The following is a 14,787-nucleotide window of genomic DNA, read 5'->3' as shown; positions in this document are numbered from 1 at the left end:
ACATTTGTGTTTTAGATTGTAGCCATTCTGACAGATGTGGAATTTCAAAGTCATTTTGATTTGCATTTCCCTGATGGCTAAGGACAATGAACATTTCTTTAAGGGATTCTCAGTCACTTGAGATTCATCTGTTGAGAATTCTCTGTTTAGATTAGTACCCTATTTTTAAAATGGATTATTTCGTTTGTTGATATCTAACTTTTTGAGTTCTTTATATATTTTGGAAAGCAGCCCTCCACCAGCTGTGGGGTTGGTGAAGATCTTTTCCCATTCTGTAGGCTGCCATCTTGTTCTATTATGGTGTCCTTTGCCTTACAGAAGTTTTTCAGTTTCAGGAGGTCCCATTTATTAATTGTTGTGCTCAGGGTCTGTGCTGCTGGTGTTCTATTCAGGAAGCTGTATCCTGTGCCATTGCATTCAAGACTAATTCCCATTTTCTCTCCCATTAGGTTCAGTGTAACTGATTTTATGTTTGAGATCTTTGATCCAGTTAGACTTGAGGTTTGTGGAGGATGATAGATATGTGTGGTGATATTGTGTTCCCCAAAATATTGTGCACCCTAATAAACTTATCTGGGGTCAGAGAACAGAACAGCCACTAGGTACAGAGGCCAGAAAATGGTGACACTCACACCCTTAATCCTAGCATTCCAGAAACAGAGATCCATCCAGATCTCTGTGAGTTCAAAGCCACGCTGGAAACAGCCAGGCATGGCGACACAAGCATTTAATCCCAAGAAGTGATAGTAGGAAGCAGAAAGGTATATAAGGCGTGAAAACCAGGAAATAGAGCCTGGTTAAGCATTTAGGCTTTTGAACAGGAGTTCAGCTGAGATCTATTTGGATGAGGACTCAGAGGCTTCCAATCTGAGGAAACAGGATCAGCTGAGGAATTGGCGAGGTGAGGAAGCTGTGGCTTGTTCTGCTTCTCTGATCTTCCAGCGTTCACCCCAATACCTGGCTCTGGGTTTGTTTTTATTAAGACCTTTTAAGATTCGTGCTACAGATATGCATCTAATTGCATTCTTCTACATGCTGACATACAATTATGCCAGCATCATTGCTTGAAGATGCTTTCATTATTCCAGCGTATAAATTCAGCTTCTTTGTCAAAATCAGGTGTACATATGTAGTGGGTAGCTGTTCCAGCTTTGACCTGGAAGTACTACCCCATTGAGGCTTCAGTAACTGTCTTGCCTACAAGGTGGGACCTAGACAGGAGCCCTTAAGACCCGAGATCTGGATGTTCTGGCTCTCTTGGTTACTGAATCCTGGATGCTGGATGTAGACCAATCAGATTTTTCCAGAGAACACCGCTGAACTGCACCACACCTTTCCCAGACCCTGTAACCTATCCCTTTACTTGTAAGTTACCCCACAAAATAAACCTCCCTTTTAACTACATGGAGTTGCCTTAATACTACAACCAATATACATAGGTGTATGGATTTATGGTGTATGGATTTATGTATGGGTCCTTGATTCAATTCCATTGATCAACCTGTCTGCTTTTATGCCAGTACCATGCTGTTTTTATTACTGTAGATCTGTAGTAATACTTGAAGTCAAGTATAGTGACACCTCTGGAAGTTCCTCTATTATATAGGATTGTTTTAGCTATCCTGGGTTTTTTGTTTTTCCATATGAAGTTGTAGGTAGTGTTTTCCTATGTCCTGGCCTGCAGGCAGTCAGGGCAAATCTCTCCCACTCACGTCCCCCAAGTAAACACACAGAGACTTATATCACTTATAAACTGTATGGCCGTGGCAGGCTTCTTGCTATCTGTTCTTATATCTTAAATTAACCCATTTCTATAATATATACCTTGCCATGTGGCTCATGGCTTCCTGGTATCTTATATCATGCTTCTGGCTGTGGCTGGCAGTGTCTCTCTGCCTCCGCCCTCCTGTTCCCAGAATTCTCCTCTCTCTTTGTCCTGCCTGTACTTCCTGCCTGGCTACTGGCCCATCAGTGTTTTATTTATCAATCAATCATCCACAGCATGAAGTTGAGTATTGTTTTTTCAAAGTCTGTAAAGAATTGTTTTGAAATTTTGATGGGGATTGCATTGAATCTGCAGATTGCTTTTGGTAAGATTGCCATTTTTACTATGTTAATCCTACTGATTCCTGAGCATGGGAGATCTTTCCATCTTGTGATATCTTCTCTAATTTCTTTCTTCAAGGATTTGAAATTCTTGCCATACATACAGGTCTTTTACTTGCTTGGTTAAAGTTACCCCAAGGTATTTTATATTACTTGTGGCTATCATGAAGGGTGATTTTTTCCCCTGATTTCTTTCTCAGCCCATTTATTCTTTGTATGTAAGAGGGCTACTAATTTTTTTAGTTAATCTTGTATCCAACCACATCACTTCCCTGGTAGAATTTTTGAGGTCACTAATGTATACTATCATATTATCTGCAAATAGTGATACTTTGATGACCCAAAAAGACAAACATGGAATGTAATCACTTATAAGTGGATATTAACTATAAAGTAAAGGATAACCATGCCACAATCCACAGACCCAGAAAGGCTTAGTAACAAGGAGAGCCCAAGGAGGGGGAAACTCATGGATCTCCCTGAGAAGGGGAAATAGAAGAGAGTGAGTGGGTAGACTGGGTATAGGTAGAGATGGGAAAATGAGGGATTGGGCCAGAGAAACTCCCAGAAATCTACAGGGATGACCCCAGCTGACTCCTAGCAATAGTTGACATGTAGCCTGAACTGGCTATCTCCTGTGACCAGGTAGGACTTCTAGTGGAGGGGTTGGGACTCTGTCCCAGCCACATATACTTTGACTTACACTCTGGCCTTCCTACTGAAAGTTTAGGGTGTTGGCAACTACCCCAATTGTCATCAGAGAGCCTTCATCCAGTAACTTATGGAAACAGATGCAGAGACCGACAGCCAGGCTCTGGGCCAAGTTCATAGAATCCCACTAAAGAGAGGGAGAAAGGAATGTACACGCCAAGGGAGTCAAGGACATCACAAGGAAACACACAGAAACAACTAACCTGGGCTCATAGGAGCTCACAGAGTCTGGACTGACAGCCAGCGAGCCTGCATGGGGCCAACCTAGGCCCTCTACATACATGTGAACGTTGTGAAGCTTGGTCTACTTGTGGGACGCTCCTAGCAGTGGGAGCAGGGGCTGTTCCTAACACACTGGCTGGCTTTTGGGAACCTATTCCTCATACTTATTTTCCTGGCACAGACTTAATACAAGAGGAGGAGCTTATTCCTACCTCAGCTTGATATTCCATGCTCTGTTGAAAACCATGGAAAGCCAGCCCCTTTCTGAACAGAAACAGAGGAGTGGGCTGGGGGTAGAGGGGAAGTAGAAGAAAGGAATGGAAGGAGGTAGGGAAGGGAAACTGCAATCAGGATGTAAAATAAATGAATAAATTTAATTAATATAAAAAGTGATATAATAAAATTGCACTTTATTTAAAATGTTTGGAATTCTTTCATGTGGAAAAATATATGTACATATATTTGCATTATATATGTTCCTATTTGTGTCTGTGTGTGTATGTATCCCCACATATATATCCCTTAATATGCTACGTTTTATTTTAATACCTCAATGTAAAAAGTAAACTCTTTTCCAAAGGCCATGCACATTGTGTTTGTCACGGTTCATTAGAGGAATTGAATTTATAGAATGAATATATATGAAAAGGGGAGTAATTAAGTTGTCTTACACAGTATAGTCTGGGTGGTTGTCTTAGCTATGGTTTCTATTGCTGTGAAGAGACACCATGACCACAGTAACTCTTATAAAGGAAAGTATTTAACTGGGTGGCTCACAGTTCAGAGGTTCAGTCCATTATCATGGCAGGACATGGCGGCATGCAGGGAGACATACATGGTGCTGGAGAGGTAGCTGGGAATTCTACATTTTGTGTAGGCAACAGGAAGTGGTCTGTCATACTGGGTATAGCTTGAGAAAAGGAGATCTCAAAGCCTGCCTCCACACTGACACATTCCTCCAACAAGGCCATACATCCTAATAGTGCCACTCCCTTTGGGACTCTTTTTTCAAACCACCACATTCCACTGCTTAGCTCCCAAAGACTTGTATACATATCATAATGCAAGTATACATTCACTCCAACTTCAAAAATTCATAGTCTACAATAGTCTCAAACTTATTTAAAGTCTGAAGTTCAAAGTTTCTTTGGAGATTCATGCAACTGTAACCCCTTATAAATCATAATCAAAGAGTAGATCACATATTTTTCCAACATACAGTGGCACAGGAAATACATTACTATTCCAAAACATAGGGAAGGGAGAATAGTGAGGAAATGCTGGAACAAAGCAAGACTGAAAACCAGCTAGGCAAACTCCAAACTCTGTATCTTTATGTCTGATTTCAAAATGCTCTTCTGATCTCCAACACCATTCAGCTTTGTTGACTGCAACACACTTCTTTCTCTTTGGCTGGTTCCATTCCCTGTTAGCAGCTCTCCTTGGCAGGTATCCCATGGCTCTGGCATCTCCAATATCTTGGGGTCTCCACGCAATCCAGGCTTAACCTTCACAGCTTCATACATTGGCCTCTCTAAGCCTCCATTCAGGGACACCCCTGAAACATGCCTGGGATCATCAGCTTTCCTTAGTCACAGAAGGAGATTCTATGACCCCTTTCTTTTATTCTTAACTCTAAAGCGGGAACCAGGTGCCTGAACCTGCTAAGTTCCACTGATTTCTGGTGCTGGAACAAAGCCACTCAATTACATCAATTTAATTACATCTTTACCAGCTTTCTGTTTTCCATGGTTTCCTTCACTGCCTAAGTTTGGCAGTTCTGGAACTTGCTCTGCAGATCAGGCTGGCCTCAAACTCAGAGGTCCATCAGCCTCTGCCTCTGGTGTAATAAATCTTTATTACAGTTACCACTAATAACCACAAAACAGAGACTATAATAGGCTCTTTTGAGATTTCCTCTGCCAACAGAATTAATTCAAAACTCTTCACTTTAGCTTTACACAGACTCTTTGGACAAGGGCAAAAGGCAGCTATATTCTTCACCAAAATATAACAAGACCAGTCTCTAAGCCATATCTAATATTACTAATATTCTTCTCCTCTGAAATCTCTTGATCCAGGAATCCACAGTTCATGTCACCCTCAGCACCACTGTCTTCCATGCTCCTACTAGGATGGCCCATTAAGCAACACTGAAAGTGCTCAGCTACTTTTCTAATCCACCGTCCAAAGGTCCAAATTCCTTCAAGCAAAAACATGGTCAGGCCTGTCACAGTAATACCCTAGTCCCTGGTACCAACTTCTCTCTTAGTTAGGGCTCCAATTGCTATGAAGAGACACCATAGCAACTCTTATAGAGGAACACATTTAATTGCGTGGCTTACAGTTCGGAGGTCCAGTCCATTACCATCACAGTGGGTCATAGCAATGTGTAGGCAGACATGGTGCTGTAAAGGTAGCTGAGAGTTCTACATCTTGTGCAGGCAACAGGATGTGGTCTGTCTCACTGGGTGTAACTTTAGCACAGGAGACCTCAAAGCCCACCTCCACAGTGACATACTTTCTCCAACAAGGCCACACCTACTCCAGTAAACCATACCTCCTAGTAGCACTTATGCCTTTTGGGCCCATTTTATTTCAAACCACTACAGTAGTCCGAGAACAATTATCTCACACTGGAAATGCAGAGAATGTAGTAGTTGGTAGTTTCTCAGTCCATGATGCTTGGTTCCACAGTACTGCCTGTCTGGCACTGCAGACCTGGAGGATTCCTGGGGAACTGCTGATCTTGAAACTGCATTGGAAATGGGGAAGGGGGGGTTCTAGTATAAATTAAGGCACACTGTAGCAACAGGGGAGAAGAACTTGCCAGCCACAGTCAAGATATGCAGACAAAAGCAAAACTTTGATCCAGAAGGCTGTCTTTCCACTTCATATAATCTGATCAAAACAGTCCAGTTGCTAGTCTTTTGGCACAGTACAGATCTAGTAAGGGTAACCCTCAAAATTAACCCTCACAGATATGTTCTCCAAAATAACTTACTTCAATGTGGTATATGTATGGATTATTTTCAACATTTTGATGAAATTTTGGCAAATACTACACCATCGGCTTTCTGAATGTTATAAACCAAATGGATTACATTTCACCCAAACATAAAAGAATATAGCTTATGACCAGCATCTCATGTAATTTTCTCTGAAATTGATGACATACTCAGACACAAAATAAGTCTCAACAGATACAAGAAAACTGAAATACACCATGTTTCCTATCTGACCACCATGGATTAAAGCTGGATATCAACAACAACAGAAAGTTTACAAGCTCATGAATACACACTATGAAATGAAAAACTGTCAAGATGAAAATTAAGAAAGAAATCAACAATTTTCTAGAAGTGGATGAAAATGAAGATATATCAAAAATCTATAGGACACAATGAAATCAGTTCTAAGAGGCAAGTTCATAGCACTGACTACACAAAAATATTGAAGAGATCTCATACTAGTAAAAATAGCACACCTGAAAGCTCAAGAACAAAAAGAATAAATCACACCCAAGAAGAGTAGATGACAAGAAATAATCATGTTGTGTCTGAAACCAATAAAATAGAAACAAACAAAACAATGCAAAGTATCAATGAAATAAACAGTTGGTTCTTTGAGGAAATCAATAAGATTTACATAACCTTTCCAAATTAATTAAAATGCCAGGAGAATATCTAACCTAAAAAATTAGAGAGGTGAAATAACAGCAGAATCAAGAAAAGCTGGAAACTGATAAAGGCATACTTCAAAAACCTGTACTTCAACAAGCAGGAAAATCAAAAAGAAATGGATAATTTTTTTCTATACATACCACTTACCAATGCTAAATCAAATTCAGATAAGCAATTTCAACAGACCTATAACCCCTAGTTAAATAGAAGCAGTAATTAAACATCTACCAACAAAGAGAAGTCCAGAACCAGATGGTTTTATGTAGCTGGAGTTTTCTCCAGTCCTGCCTGGCCCACGGTCAGGACAAATTTCTCTCACCCACCAGTCCCGCAGCCACTTAGACCCAACCAAGTAAACACACAGAGACTTATATTGCTTACAAACTTTATGGCCACAGCAGGCTTCTTGTTATCTAGTTCTTATATCTTAAATTAATCCATTTCTATTCATCTACAAGTTGCCACATGGCTCGTGGCTTACCAGCATCTTACATGTTGGTATTCGTGGCTGCTGTGGGATGGTCTGTATGTCAAATGCTCTGATTGGTCAATAAATAAATCACTGATTGGCCAATGGCCAGGCAGGAAGTTTAGGTGGGACTAACAGAGAGGAGAATTGAGAGAGCAGGAAAGTGGGAGGAGTCACTGCCAGCTGCAGCCATGACAGGCAGCATGTGAAGGTGCTGGTGAGCCACAAGCCATGTGGCAAGGTATAGATTTATGGAACTGGATTAATTTAAGCTATAAGAACAGTTAGCAAGAAGCCTGCCACGGCCACACAGTTTGTAAGCAATATAAGTCTGTGTGTTTACTTGGTTGGGTCTGAGAGACTGTGGGACTGGCGGGTGACAGATTTGTCCTGACTGTGGGAAAGGCAGGAAAACTCTAACTACACATGGTGGTGGCTGGCAGCTTCTCCTGACTCAGCCTTCCTGTTCCCCGAATTCTCTTCTCTGCTTGTTCTGCCTATACTTCCTGCCTGGCTACTAGCCAATCAGCATTTTATTTATTCACAACATACAGGACATCCCACAGCAGTTTTAACACAGAATTCTACCAGACTTTCAAAGAAGAGTTAATGCCAATACTCCTCAAAATATTCCACAAAATAGAAACAGAATGTTACCCAATTTTTATTATGAGGCCAGAGTTGCCCTGATACCCAAATAACATCAAGGCCCAACATAAGAGAAAATTACAGACCAATTTCATTAATGAACTAAAATGCAAAAATTCTCAATAAAATACTTGAAAACCATATCCAAGAACATATCAAAAAGATCATCCACCATGATCGAGTAGGCTTCATCACAGAGATAAAGACTGGTTCAATGTATGAAAATCAATTAATGTAGTCTACCCTATAAACAAACTGAAGGACAAGAACTACATGATCAATATCATTAGTTGAAGAAAGGGCCTTTGACAAAATTTAACACCACTTCATGATAAAAATCCTGGAGAGATTGGCGATACAAGGGACATACATAAACATAATAAAGGCAGTTTCCAGCAAGCACAAATACATCATCAACTTAAATGGAGAGAATCATAAAACAGTTCCACTAAAATCAGGAATGCAAGCTTATCCATTCTTTCTATACCTATTCAATACAGTACTAGAAGCCTTAGCTAGAACAACAAGACAATTGAAGGAGATCAAGGGGATAAAATTTGGAAAGGAAGTCACAGTATCATTATTTAAAATGATATGATAGTATACACGAGTGACCCTAGAAATACCATCGGGAACTCCTACAGCTGATAAAGACTTTCAGGAAAGTAGCTTGATATGAAATTAACTCAGAAAAACAGTAGCCTTCCTATATATAGATGACAAATGGACTGAGAAAGAAAGAAATCAAGGGAAAATAACTTTTACAATTGACTCAAAAAAATATGGCAAGGGAAACACTTGTATGATAAAAAACTAACACATGAAAAACAATTTGAAAAAGATATCAGGAGATAGAAATGTCTCCCATGCTCATATATACACAAGAAACAAACAAGGAGACAGCTAAAACAATCTTGTGTCACAATAAAACTGCTGGAGGTATCACCATCCCTGACCTCAAATTGTATTGTAGGGCTATAGTAATAAAAATCAGCATCTTCAACAGACGGTGCTGTTGAAACTGTACAGCTGCAGGCAGAATAATCCAAATACATCCATTCATATCATCCTAATAAACTCAACTCCAAATGGATCAAAGACTTCAAGATAAAACCAGATATACTAAACCTGATAGAAGAGAAAATGGGGAATAGCCTTGAAAGAATTGCCACAGGAGATGACCATTGTGTATTGTATGGTACACCAATAGCACAGGCACTAAGATTAATGATTAATAAATGGGACCTCAAGAAACTGAATAGTTTCTGCATGGCAAGGAACACCATCATTCTAACAAAGTATAAGCCTAAAAAATGGGATGGGATTTTTACCACCAACACATCCAGTAGAGGGCTAATATCTAAAATACATAAAGAACTCAAAAAACTAGCTCTCAAGAAAACAATCCAGTTAAAAACTGGATTAGGGAACAGGTCTAAGCAGATAATTCTCACAAGAAGAAACATAAGTAGCTGATAAACACTTAAATATTCAACACTCTTAGTCATTAGGGAAATGCAAATCAAATTGAAATCAGAGAGTTCATCTTACATTGTAGGAATGGCTAAGATCAGTAACACAAGTGACCTCCCCTGCTGGTGAGTATGTGAAGTGCAGGGAGCCATGAGAGTATACAGCAGATGACAACTAGTATTTAACAGGTCAACCCACCAGATGAATAACTCTTTGCTGGGGAGCCCTACTAGGCAAATTCCGGGCACTGGTTATGGAAACCAGTTTTTTTTCTGTCTTTCTCCTGTGCCACCACATACCTCCCTAAAAAGAACAGCTGTGGGAGTCTTTCTGTAGCTCACTGGGTAGTATGTTTTACATCTTTGGACACACTATAGATGTGGATGGTCAGGAAGATATTTTCTGTTTAAGGTGTATAATTCTGATGAGCAGAAAATATACTAGAATATTTTTTTAATTGACACAGGAAAGTAACAGTATTCTCAGTCTCAAAGACAGCTAATTTTAGACTCCAGAACAAATTCAAAACAGACTGATTATTCTATATGTATTGATCACATTTTTAAGTTTTGAGAGAGAGAGAGAGAGAGAGAGAGAGAGAGAGAGAGAGAGAGAGAGAGAAAGGAGGGATGGAGGGAAAGAGGGAGGGAGGGGTGGAGGAAAGGAGGGAGAAAGGAAACCCTTTAAGCAATGTATTGATAATAAAAGATAATAAATTAGGGATTATTGAAACAAGAAGGCAAGAAAAAATGACTAATAGGATGTTAAAATAACTAAAAAGTACACATAGTGGCTAAAATACTATACATGCCCAGGAAAGGTATAACAGTTCCATTAATTATCCTTCAGTGTACAGTGATCTTAGGAGTTAAGATTTCCACTCAACAGTGAAAGTTGCCCATGCAAATCTGAAGCCTGTAAATAAAATTGTTTTCTTAAATGCCTAACTATAGCTCAAGTAATTGTAAGACAAGTACTTAAGAGGCCATGTTGAGTAGAGGATGTTGAAACACCCTTCTCTGATCTCCGTGGGTTCTAGGCATGCAAGTGGTACAGACATATATGCAAGCAATGCACACACACATATAAAAAATAAAATGAAAATAAATGTAAAATAATCAAAACTGCAATTTTCAGAGCCTGGACACAATGGTGTACAACTACAGTGTCAGCTAGTAATTTGAGATGGTAAAAATCACTTGAGCCTAAGACTTGGATCCTGGATGGCCTGGACAGTACAGTGAGTTTACACGATTCCTTAGTGAAAGACACTATAGAGAAAAGAATGTTCATCTCAGAAAGGAGGGCTTATTTTACAAACTGTCTGTAAATGAAGAGGCAAGTTTTTATTAAGATGATGTGGTGCATTTTTGCAGAAAAATAATCATATTCCAAGTTAAAAGAAACAGTATCATTTTTAATTTAAGTAATGATTAGGCTCTTACTACAGATTCCTAAAGAACAGTAATTGACAGAGGCAGTCATAAAACTATCAGTTATGGATGGAGTTTACTAACTGCTTTTTTTTTTTTTTTTTGGTTTTTCGAGACAGGGTTTCTCTGTGTAGCTTTGCGCCTTTCCTGGGACTCACTTGGTAGCCCAGGCTGGCCTCGAACTCACAGAGATCCACCTGGCTCTGCCTCCCGAGTGCTGGGATTAAAGGCGTGCGCCACCACCGCCTGGCTACTAACTGCTTTTATCAAATAAAATATATCCATTGAAAGATTAGACAAGGTGTGGATTTTTAAGTGTGTCTGTGGATTTATATGACATGTGTGTGCAGTGCTTGCAGAGACCATAAGAGGGAATCAGATTCCCCCAGGCTGTAAATTGGGACAGTTGTGAGCTGTGATGTGAGTGCTGAGAATCCAGTTCAGTTCTCCTGAAAGAGAAGCAAGCACTCCTAACCATGGAGACATTTTCAAACCCCACTAGATGCATATTTTGTCAAATGTCTCAACATGTATTTTCGAGTCTAGTGTTTAGAAGTTCAAAATCAGTGTCCCCAATTTCTTGTTGCTTTATTTAGTTCACATCAAAACATACCAACCTTTCTGAATGTGATGTCTTGGTGGTTTTGGTTTTCTGTCAATATCTTTTGTTTTTAATTCACATGAAAGACAGGAAATGCATTTTCTGTACTCAGGAAAGTATTTAAAGTCAGCAGGAGTACATCTCATCTGTGAAAACATATAAAGGCATTGATAAGTCGTTTCTTGTTGCTGTGATAGAAAACCAGGACAAAGGGTTTGCTTCCCAACTCCAGGTTACAGTTCACCATCTGGGGGAAGTCAAGGCAGTCAGAACTTGAAGCAGCTAGTCATGTCACATCCACAGTCAAGGGCAAACAGTGCAGAATTAATGCATACATGCTATGCTGAGTTAACTTTCTCTGCTCTATTATAGCTCAGAATCCTCTTCCTAAGGAACGGCAGCACCTATGGTGGATCTGTCTTTCTACTTCAACCTAACCAAGATACCAGGCCCCTCCCCTGACACACCCACAGGCCAAGCTCATCTAGAAAATCTCCAGTGAAATTTCCTTCCCAGCTGATTCTAGAACGTGTCAAGTTGATAATAAAAACTAATCACAGCAGATGATATATAATGTCTCAGAGTTCTCAAAGAATTTTCTCATGTGTGGTACAGTACTATGATTTTGATTTTTAAAAACCTGTAAGACAAGTACCATTAAGAAAAACTTTAAAAGTAGCATTGTTTATTCCTTTGTTAGGCAATCTCTTAGGAACTGTTAGTGATACCCTGGGGGTGATTCTATAAAGGCAGTGGAAGGAAGAGGCTGTACCCATAAAGAGTGGACACATATTTTTGTCTTAAAGCCTGAGGAAGGCTCAATGAAAAAAAAGGAAGAATGCAAAATTACCTTACAGAACTCTTTTTTTTTTTTTTTTTGGTTTTTCGAGACAGGGTTTCTCTGTGTAGCTTTGCGCCTTTCCTGGAGCTCACTTGGTAGCCCAGGCTGGCCTCGAACTCACAGAGATCCGCCTGGCTCTGCCTCCCGAGTGCTGGGATTAAAGGCGTGCGCCACCAACGCCCAGCCAGAACTCTTAATGTACCAAAAATAGGAAAATAGACAGTAATATAAGAAAGAAGCTTGGAATCAGACCAGAGTACATACAAGCCTTTTAGTATAATTGGACCAGATATGTATGGATAAACAATAGAATGACAATCAGCAAAGAGCTTCCTGGAGAGCAGGAGTGATGTCAAGTGTAGACTGTGTCATGAACACATTGACAAGGTGTCAACAACACTGTGCTGTCTTCTCTTCTTCACAGACCATGCAGGACAGTGAGAGATTTCTGCAGGTCATCAAGGACCCAGCATCAGGGAATGCCCTCATCGTCACCCTCACTGTATCTGCACAACTTCCATCCTGCAACATGGTATCCACATTTTTCTCAGAAAGATGGAGATGGAAAAATGATGCAAGCACACAGGTGTGTTTCTAAATGAATGAACTTCTACTAAGATCTCATTGGCAGACCATTTACTCAAAGGAGCATATGAAGAATGTATTCAGGGAGGACATTAGGGAGGAGGAGTAGCTAGAACAAATTGTCATCCTGGTAAAAAGAAAAAGAAAAGAAACAAAAATACACATAATAGTAGACTGTTAATAATGTCACAGTGAAGAATATTGTGTTTTATAAAACCTGTTATGATTAGAGAGAGGAGTGTGTGTGTGTGTGTGTGTGTGTGTGTGTGTGTGTGTGTGTGTGTGTGTGTGTGTGTGTACATGTGTGTCACGATGCACATGTGGAGGTCATAGCACAACTTTGGAGAGAATTGGTTCTCTCTTCCACAATGTAGGTCACAGGAATAAACTCAAGTTGTTAGGCTCAGTGGTAAGCACCTTTACCTACTGAGCCATCCCACCTACTCCATACATATCACATTGAAGTTTGTCAGGATATTGTGCCTCCTCTAATAAAAAACACTAAATTCTGAAGGTCTGTGAATTCATCTTCAGATGCCTCTGAGTCATTTGCTCTTTAGATATGTTATAGAAAACTTACACAGTACTTATAATTTGCATTGTTTTATGCACTTCACAGATTCTTGCCATCATTTAATATCCAAAACAGATATCAGCTGCATGCATTTACTGTATAAAGTCTCAGAAATATCTTTACTCAAGAGAATAAAGCCATAACTTTATCACAGACTCACCTCTTACTTGGACAAATGGTACCACCTTCATCTAAATAGAAGTCAGTTAAATTTCTAATAAACTTTTTGGGTGGAAAGCCCGTTACATTTCTTCTCTACCTTAATGTTGCCCTCTACCATATTAGTTTTCTGTCACATGTTCCATACCATGCAAAACAGGCATTTGTAGTAAAATCCGGTCCCTCATTTGGGTGTGGTGGTGCATGCTTGCAACCTCAGTACTCTGTAGGTGTTAGTAGAGGGGTCAGATTTTCAAGGCCACCCTTGGCTACATAGTGAGTTCATGGAAATATTTAGAATCTCAATATTTTTAAACTCTCGTGTGGTATTCTCTGATTTATTGGTCGAAAGTCACTTTTTTCTAGCAGTGACAGTGCAATGACAACTTGCTGTTCAAAGCAGGTGCTTTGTATTTCTCCCTGCAGGAACAAAGCTGTGTCTATTCCTTCAGTGAAAAGCCTTTCACTTATTAATTCTGGGACAATTTATTTTCATTATCTGTATGACAAAAATCACTATTTTTGCTAAAAATACAAGTAAATAAGGCATTTGCAGCTCATAAACATCCTGTTTCCTAAGATTGACAAACACATACTTTATGACTCATAACATCAAAGTGTAGTAGCAAAACATGGCATAATTTTAAGTAAAGATGTTTCTTTTGTCACTTAAATCCAATTCTATTAAAGAAATGAGACAAAAAATTGTGTAGATCACAACTTTTCAATTAAAGCCACAATGGTCAACTGTAAAAACAAAGGCTTCTTCTATACATCATCTTCCCGCTTCTGCTCTATGTTGATACTCTTTTTTTCTTCACATTACTATATATGCAATTGATTGTATTCTAGAAATGGTGTTAAATTCAGGCCACTCATGCCTGGGGAGGCCACAGGTCCTCAGAAACTACCTACTACTGTTTGTTGGTAAAGAAAAATGATGCCAATCTTTCTTTTTAAAGTTTTTAATTTTTCCTTTTCACTCTTCTCTCTTCATTCTTGTCTTCCAAACTGTCTTCTTAATATTCCTGTCTAAACCCAGAGATTGGTGCTGTTCTCAGCCTTGGTCAGTTGAGCGTCTTTTTTTTCCATGGGGTATGACTCTGCAGAGATTCACAGGAGGTCAAAGTGTGTAGAATAAGCGATGGTTGTGTACCGAACTATGAACTGGACATCTATATCACACTATACAAGACTCAGGGAACATCATGGAAGAGAATTAAGAGGACTATAAGAACTATAGGTTTGGGAAGAGCATCATGAAACTGGGTATTTTGGACGT

At 39.5% G+C, this 14,787-nt stretch overlaps 1 protein-coding gene across 5 annotated transcripts in view; it reads right to left on the bottom strand.

Annotated features, from left to right (window-relative positions):
- Positions 1-14,787, bottom strand: part of Lrriq3 (leucine rich repeats and IQ motif containing 3) — a 113,473-nt gene that overhangs the window by 26,887 nt on the left and 71,799 nt on the right. For all 5 annotated transcript variants that reach the window (XM_042280196.2, XM_006974956.4, XM_015993804.3 and 2 more), the window contains one exon: positions 11,363-11,492. In XM_042280196.2, coding sequence (XP_042136130.1) covers positions 11,363-11,492 — 130 coding nt within the window. The remainder of the gene's footprint in view (positions 1-11,362; positions 11,493-14,787) is intronic.

The sequence above is a fragment of the Peromyscus maniculatus genome, chromosome 6, assembly GCF_049852395.1.
Source record: "Peromyscus maniculatus bairdii isolate BWxNUB_F1_BW_parent chromosome 6, HU_Pman_BW_mat_3.1, whole genome shotgun sequence".
Classification (NCBI taxonomy): domain Eukaryota; kingdom Metazoa; phylum Chordata; class Mammalia; order Rodentia; family Cricetidae; genus Peromyscus; species Peromyscus maniculatus.
The sequence above is the reverse complement of the archived record's forward strand: the minus strand, read 5'-3'. Positions and strand labels throughout refer to the sequence as shown.